Genomic DNA, 8,502 nt, shown 5'->3' with positions numbered 1-8,502 from the left:
TCATTTATCTATAAATCTAATGTTTTATCAAATTCTTCTTATATCCCTACAAAACTCAACCCTTAAATAGATACCCATAAGGATCTCTCTCGTAATTTTAAAGATTAAAATCTACTTTAACTTATAAAGCCAATTACTTGATCACTAATAAACTTTATTTTCTAATATTTATTAAATAAACTTAATCATCAATTAATCTCCAATCATTAGAATTATATCAGAATCTAACTCAAATACTAATTAGAATTTGAATCACTCCATAATGTTTATACATGGAAAACGTAATTAATATAAAATAAATTGTGTATTACTTAGAGAAAGGGTTAATTAAGCTTTTGATACTTGAACTGTGGGAAATTAATTATACAACTTGGTGCCTGAAAAAGAAATGTACAATTTTCACCCAACCATTCTAATAATTCACCATATTAATCCAATTTCCAATTTTGTCCCATCTAATGAGTTTGATATACCATTAAGGATAGTTGACAGCAACTTACACCTAATTTTCTACCCAGTGGATGACATTTTTGTGCGTTTACTTTAACTATTCAAAAACATATATGTATTTACTTTCACCTTAGGATTTTGACAATATTGATATATGATCGTCATAATGTTATTCACTTTTAATCATTAACTTTTAAAAATTAATATTTTAATCACTTATATTATCAATTTATAACTTTAATCTAGCCATTATTATAGGTTAAGTTCCACCAACTATATTGATGAGGCCTTAAGCTTGGAGTCTCTGCAGTAAAATTGGCCCAGTACCATAGGCTGGTTAATTATTTAGTCCAATAGAGTATAAAGTAAATTATTTAGGGATCTACGATATTTACTATAATGAGACGAATTTCAATAAAATATTTTTTTATTCAAACTTTTGATCATGATGTGATAAATTCTAATAAAAAATATATTTTATTAAACTCATCACGTCGACATTACGAGTTTGAATAAAAATATTATTTGATGTGACGAGTTTATCTTGTATTATAACATTTGTCGTAGATTGCAAAATAAATTCCGAACTAACCTATTAGGCCAATTAATTTTTTCGCCTGAACTAATGGAATAAAATACCCATTTTCCAGCTCGTGTGTCCCTACTAATTCAGGGCATCGAGAGCCCAGGATAGGTATCTACTGGCCCATAGGAATGTTCATCTTCAATCATTTTGGTTTGGGTCAATGAATCCAACAATACTAGGGATAGACGCGAGACCCGAACCTGACGGGTTCTAACTCAACCTGAATCAATTTGTTTGAATTTAAAAAAATATTGGGTTTAGGTCGATCCAATTTTTTAGAGGAGATTTTCAGGTCGATTCCATTCGGATTTAGAGTGAAAAATATTTAATCTGACTCAATAAATAATATAAATATATCTTATATATTTAAGGATAATTATAATAATACTCTTTATATTTTTTCAGTATATATATATATATATAATCGAGTTGGGTATTATCCCAAAAACTCAAGTCAAGTTCCGAGTTAGGTGAAGACACCCAAAACTAGGATCTAGTCGGATTTAGGTGGAGGATGTCTATTTTTGGGCCGGGTCAGGTTGGACACCCAACCCATCCCCATCCCCATCCCCATCCCCTAGTTTCAATACACTGGGTTAGATATATTCAAAAGTCAGATTATTTGTCGAAGCTCGTAGTTCTGTTCAAAATTTAAAAGGAAATGAGAAAACATTATTAGACCTGGAAAACAGACATGAACAACAGAACTACATTCGTTTATAGTATGAGTGGAACCCATGCTCAATCATTCAAGGTCTGAACACGACGTGAATTGTTTCTTGAAAGTTGATGTTTCAAGGTAAAACATACTAGAAATCTTGAACAAACAAGCATAAAGTGTGTTAATTTCAATATAAACTCAGCTTATGTAGGACGTTTGGGTCTTGGATTCCTACACGCATGCTTTTCCCCAGAGACGAGACTGATAAAGAGCTTTATTTATGACTTCGCCAAAGTTTTCTTGACTTGGATTTAACAGCAAGCACACAAGCTTGACCTCGCACATTAAGACTCTAGTTTAGACCACTTCATTGTGGTCCAACCATTGCAGCTATAGGCAATAGCCAATCGTTCTTTACAGCCACTTGTAATGATGATGATGAGGTCACATTCTCCGCGTGGCAAATGCATTAGCATTATGACTAAAGAATCTTTGAAGCTAACATAGTAGTTCTCATATTTTTGAAGTCATTGGATGCAAAAGAAAGTCAAAACCTCTCATCTCATCATCTGATTTGATTTCAGATATAACTAAGACTCGACGTAATTGTCAGACACAAAAATTCTCATTGAAAATGAATGTGGGTAGTTGAGTTTTATTGGTCCTAGAACTTTTTAAGGTTTTTAATTAAAAACTTCAAAAAGCAAGACATAATCATTCCATACCCAATGTAGGGTGTGTTCACCCATATTGTTCATTGAAAAATGGCCTAAAAGGTAGCGTATAGGCTTAGAACAAGCTAATTCCTATATATGTATTTTTTGTGGGGGAGAATGTGATGTGTTCACCCATATCTTCTTTTAGACACCTCACCAAAAAAAAAAAGAAAAAGGAATTCTTTCATTGCTATTACCTTTCTGTTGGCTCGTCCTCATTGGCATTTGACTTATTCATCATCGGAATAATGAATTAAAAGTACTCAACCCATACATGTGAATGCCTTAAAAGTAAACACATGACAAGCTTCAAGATTTCCAAATGAAGGCATATTGCATTGTTGAATGACCCCTTCTTTTTTTAACAAACATTGGTTGATCCTTTCTTTTTAAATGTTTTCGCTGTCATTAACATATATTTAATTACGAACCAGAGTACTAGACTTGCACATAATTTCTATTAGAAAGTAAAATAGATTTGAACAGTGGCGGATCCAGAAATTTAAGAATGGATGTTTAAAATTTTAATATTCTTTTTTAAAAATAATATATATGCAGAAATTTTTATTTTTATTTATTTTTCCTTAACATATTAAATTAAATTTCACTTTTTTCTTAAATAACGAGGATGCATTTGACCCCTAGTGGGTTAGTGCATCCGGCCCTGGATTTGAATAATATTGGATTCATGCAAGACGAATGTGTGCTCTCGATGTTATTATCAAATAAGCATAAAAACTATTCTTTTTATGATCTAAAATGCATAATTTTATACACCATTTGTAAATTAAATCATGTTGTATCATTAAAAACAATGGTAATAAATTTAGTATTAAATTTTTATGATGATAAATTATTGTTTACTTTATTATAATATATAATATATAAATGTATGGCTCATCTCTTTAGTCCAAAGTAGTCCCTTGCTTATTCTTGGCCAACAAGTATCCTAACATTATAAACAAAACAACCAAGTTAAAAATATCGTCCTATAATAAAATGTGACGATAAAATTATTAATCAATGTCTAAAGTTTAAGTATTAATATTATAAATCAATCAATCTAAATTTAAAATATCATCTTATACTAATAAATTTGTAGTAGTAGTACTGAAAAACAATTTGTGATCAGAAAAGATAAAGAGCATGGTGCATGCGAGGGTCGAGTCATGGGCATTGGGTGGCAAGTTGGTGTGCCATATAACTAACTAATTAAGATCTCATTAAGTATATTTAATTTGATGATGATTACTTTTAATTTATTAACTTAAGACTTTCTTTAACAATTTCTTAATACATTTAGACTATCAAACCAATAGGGACGCTTGTCGTGATAATATTGTAGACCTCTCCACTTATTAGAGCCCTTAAAACCTTACGTTGGTCGAGCACAGAACCTCAAATCAACCACAATGTGCAAATGAGATCTAAATAAGATTCTCTACATGTCTATGTAACTTACTAGTATACAATTTAAGGTCTAATCATTAATTCTTTTTAGTTTGGTCAGTCTACATGCGGTCATCATGATCCTACGATTGATATGTACATTAAAGGTCACTATAAATACATCTAATCAAGACTAGAAAGAGGATGGACCACTTACAACCACTGTTCAAATAAATACCTTCTTCTTCTTCCTTATGACCAACCTTTTACAATATAAAATTATCGATCACGGTTGTTCTCTTATTAACTACTACTCTCCATTCAAACAAGAAAAATGAATCGTTTATTGTCAATGAAACACATTTGTTTCCTACAACATATTATTATTATTATTATTATTATTATTATTATTATTATTATTATTATTATTATTATTATTATTATTATTATTATTATCATCATCATCATCATCATTTTAAATAATAAAAAATAGTCATTGAAATTAAATTCAACGCACACAATATGAAACCAATCCTAGAAAGCAATTTCAATCAAATAAGCAAAGTAAGAAGATGGAAAGGTCGATAAATAAAAATAAGGGTAAATTATGATTTTAATATTTAAACCATCAATTTTAATTCGTTTTAGTATCTAAACTTTTATTTTTTTCAAAAGACCACAAGAATTAAAATTTTTAGTGCCCATTTAACCATGATACTAAAGATTTTCGTCACAAAAAGTACGTTATTTATGATGAAAATTATTTTTGTTAATTTTGAAATGAGTAATTGTGACTTATTTTTATTTTTCACTCTTTAGATAATAATTGTGACAACATTGAAGTTCATCACAAGTAATTCGTCACTAATAGTATTTATTATGTCTAAAGCAAGTTTTCATTATCAATTAGTCACTAATAGAATAGTCGAATTGGCGTCAACTTATTTTTCGCGGAAAAATTGTAATAGTGACAAAATATTATGTAGTCATTATTATTATTCATAAATGTGAAGAAAATATTTTGTCACTAGTCTTAGTTGGGATTTGTGACGATAATTATTTTCGTCACTAGTCTTAGTTAATTGTTTTTGTCACTGGTCTTAGTTGGTGATTTGTGACGACAATAATTTTTATCATTATTGAAGTGAATAGTTGTGTCATATTGTATTTAGTCGCTAATAAAATGCTTGAATTGACATCACATTTTCTAAACAAGAAACAATGTAATAGTTATAACATATTAAGTGATCACTATTATTATTTATAATTGTGATAATAACATTTTTCACTAGTAAGTTTATCATTTTATAATGGTATACTTGTGACGGTCTTAAATTATGTCACAAGTATCACTACAAGAGTAAATATTTTTACTGACAAATTGATAGTGACTATTAGTAATTTTGTCACATATATTAAAATTTTGGTGACAAATTTTGTACGACATTATTAATAAAAATAAGTGTCACTACAGCAAAACTGTTTTGTAGCGGCGTTTTTAGCGGCGTTTGTTGATAAAACGCCACAAAAGTATTACATATAGCAGCGTTTTCAATCCAAACGCCACAAATTGAGACTTTAGCGGCGTTTTTTATGAAAACGCTACAATAGAGTATAAATATAGCGGCGTTTTTCAACAAACGCCGTAATTAATAATAGTTTTTGCGTCGTTTTTAGACAAACGCCACAGAAAGGTTAAACAATAGCGGCGTTTATAGTAAAAACGCCGCAATATAGTAGACATGTAGCGGCATTTTACTAAAACGCCGCAATATAGTGTTAATTTAGCGGCATTTATACCAAAAATGCCACAATAGAGTGGTAAATTAGCGGCGTTTTTTGTATAAACGCCGTAAAAAACATGTGATATAGTGGCGTTTGTTAAAAACGCCGTAAAATGTTAAATATATTGTCCTCCCTTTTCTCCCACCCAAACCCTAAAATCATTTCAACTCTTCTTCCCTCATAGTTTCTTCTCTGGTACAACAACGACCCTCACACGATTCCAAGCGACGTCATCTTTTGTCTATCCCGGCGACCAAATCTGCCCTCTCACCGACGAACTATAACACAATTCCACGGTTTGATCCCTCTTATCACTAATGATCTTTTTCAATTTTGTTTTGGTTGGTGTTCTGAAAATGGGGAAAACCCAGAAAGCTAACATATTTGAGAAAAAAAGAACAGGTCTTGCCTTGAGTAAGAGAAATTATCGTCGGAATGTCTGCGTGGCGTCTTTGCTCTGACGATGGATCAAATTATCGCTGGGAGGCTATCGGTCCGGTTTCGTCGTCGAAACTCGATGATGACTCGACAGGAACTCATATTGTTCCATACCCTTCCATGGCTGATCTCCTACTTGAAGGTAAAATTCTATGAATCTTTATGCCGCTATATTTCCCTTTTTGTACGACTCAAATTTCATAGATCGTACGCATGTAGGATCTTCGAAGCTTATTGAGAATGATGATAGAGAAATGGATAAATACCCTATGTTTAGAAACGAATTTGGTAACTCTGTGGCGTTGAAAGAATCTTCAATTGCAAAAGCAGTATCGATCCTCAATGAAGACAATGTTGCCTCTACTGTTACTCCAAGTAAACGTTTATATCATCTATTTAAATATATTTTAATGTTTGATTCAATTCCCAAGCACCTCCAATCAAGTTTTATACTGTAGGTGGAGGGTCGTTATCTGTTTCAAGTGAAGCACTGAAGCGCGCAAGGAGTCTTCTTGGTGAACCGGAGGTAAGAGATTTATTTGGTGAAATGGATGAAGAGTTTCTCCATATAGAATTTACACGGAGGAAAAACTTAACGATGCGTCGTCAAACAAGGAAAACAGCTTTCCTACGTCCTTTCCCCACGAAGGAGCAATGAAGACTAAATTGTACTGAACAATATGGTGAAGACTGTTTATGCATAAGTACTTTAATGTTTCTAAATTATAATGTATGTTGAAGACTGTTTATCTATAAGTACTTTAATGTTTCTAAATTATAATGTATGGTGAAGATTGTTTATGCATAAGTACTTTAATGTTTCTAAATTATAATGTATTTTGTTGTTAAGTAGTTTTATGCATAAGGACTTCTGTCTTAATTAAAATGTATGGTTGTAACTTTAGGTTATGTATAGAAGAAATGAAATATTTAAAATATGTTAATCTTATATAAATAAAGGTATTTAGTGGCGTTTGTATCAAAAAACGCCGCTATATATTACACATTTTGCGGCGTTTTTAGATATAAACGCCGCTAATGAGTAGTATAATAGCGGCGGTTTTTTACAAACGCCGCAATAGGTGTATTATATAGTCGCGTTCTTATAACAAACGCCGCAAAATATTTGTATTTTATTGGCGTTTTTAAAAAAAACGCCGCAAAAAACGCCAAACGCTAATTTAAATACTAAACATGTAATTTATCTTTCTTTTTATTAGTATGAGTGAATATAAGAGTTTCAAAAAATTTCAATCATTTTACATTAAACCTTCATGCCCTTATATATATAAATGTTTGAATTTAGAACTTTAAATAATAATAAAAATTCATTACTAAAGCTTTGAGTTCAAACACTAATACACTATGTATGTTAGTGATATAAATATTTAATATCGAATGATTTAGAATTTTTGAATTAATATTATCTTATATTTATTTTAGATTAATAAAAAGTATATAAAAATATTTTTTTAAGACGGTGTTAAAATACTTTGAAAATGAAAACCTTGAAAGTTGAAATTCAGACAAAAATATTCCAAAACCCCAATAAATATCCTGAATCCAAACTCTGCCATTGCTCCAATCCGAAGAAAACACCATGAGTTTTCTCGCGGGAAGACAAGCGGCGAAAGAAGCCGCCTTCTTTTTCCAGGAAACCAAACAATCCGTTAACCGTTTGGCGGAGAAAACCCCCAAAACCCCCTCATCGAATCCACCATCGCTCGAGCAACAAGTTCAAGCCGACGTGCTTCCTGAGGTCCTCAAACATTCTTTGCCTTCCAAGATCTTCCGGCAACCGTTCGATCCTTCGTCTCTTTCAAGGACCTTCAAGTGGGCACTCCATTCTAATCCAAACAACGCCTCCAGTTCTTCACCTGATGCCTTGAACCCTCTCAGGGCTTACGATTCTCTTCCCCAGGTTACTTTTGGCCCCAAAAGGTCAGCCCTTTCTATTTACAACAAATTCTTGTTTTCTTTTTTCTTTTTCCCTATTGTATTTGGATGGAGAAATTTGCAGGTGGGAGTTGCCGAGTACGGAGAATTCAATCACGGCATCGACGACTAATGAATTGCGAAAGGACAAATATACGCCTCTCAATCCGGAGAAGTTGAAAGCTGCTGCTGAAGGACTTAAGCGAAGTTTGTTCATTCGTTTCTCTCTCTGTTAGCTTCGTTGATATATCATATATAACTCTGGAAATTTGATGCTGATTAGCTTTGATGCCATCTAATTTGAATTCGGGAACATTTTGATTATTAGTTTCAATTGTCTTTTGTACCAAAAATACTTAGCTAGGGCTTATTAAAAATTTTAATATATGTTTTTATCGAATAGTTTGGAGAAGGTAGGGTCTTGTTAAGCTTTATCAGCTGTTTTTTCTTTAATTTTTTTTTGTTAAAAGGGGTTATGTTGAGATTTTGCAGAATTGAGTTTTGGCTTTAAATTCACTGAGATTGATGAGGCATAATTTTGG

The 8,502-nt window shown here is 31.7% G+C and overlaps 1 protein-coding gene across 1 annotated transcript; it reads left to right on the top strand.

Moving 5' to 3' along the window:
- Positions 1-7,544: 7,544 nt before the first annotated feature.
- LOC120121202 lies at positions 7,545-8,269 on the top strand. The gene is made up of 2 exons (XM_039140617.1): positions 7,545-7,966; positions 8,046-8,269. Exons 1-2 carry the CDS (start codon positions 7,626-7,628, stop codon positions 8,194-8,196), a joined length of 492 nt encoding a protein of 163 aa, XP_038996548.1. The 5' UTR covers positions 7,545-7,625; the 3' UTR covers positions 8,197-8,269.
- Positions 8,270-8,502: the final 233 nt, after the last annotated feature.

Source organism: Hibiscus syriacus, unplaced genomic scaffold (assembly GCF_006381635.1).
Source record: "Hibiscus syriacus cultivar Baekdansim isolate YM2019G1 unplaced genomic scaffold, ASM638163v2 tig00110365_pilon, whole genome shotgun sequence".
Classification (NCBI taxonomy): domain Eukaryota; kingdom Viridiplantae; phylum Streptophyta; class Magnoliopsida; order Malvales; family Malvaceae; genus Hibiscus; species Hibiscus syriacus.
Note: the sequence above shows the minus strand (reverse complement) of the source record. Positions and strands in the feature narration are given on the sequence as shown.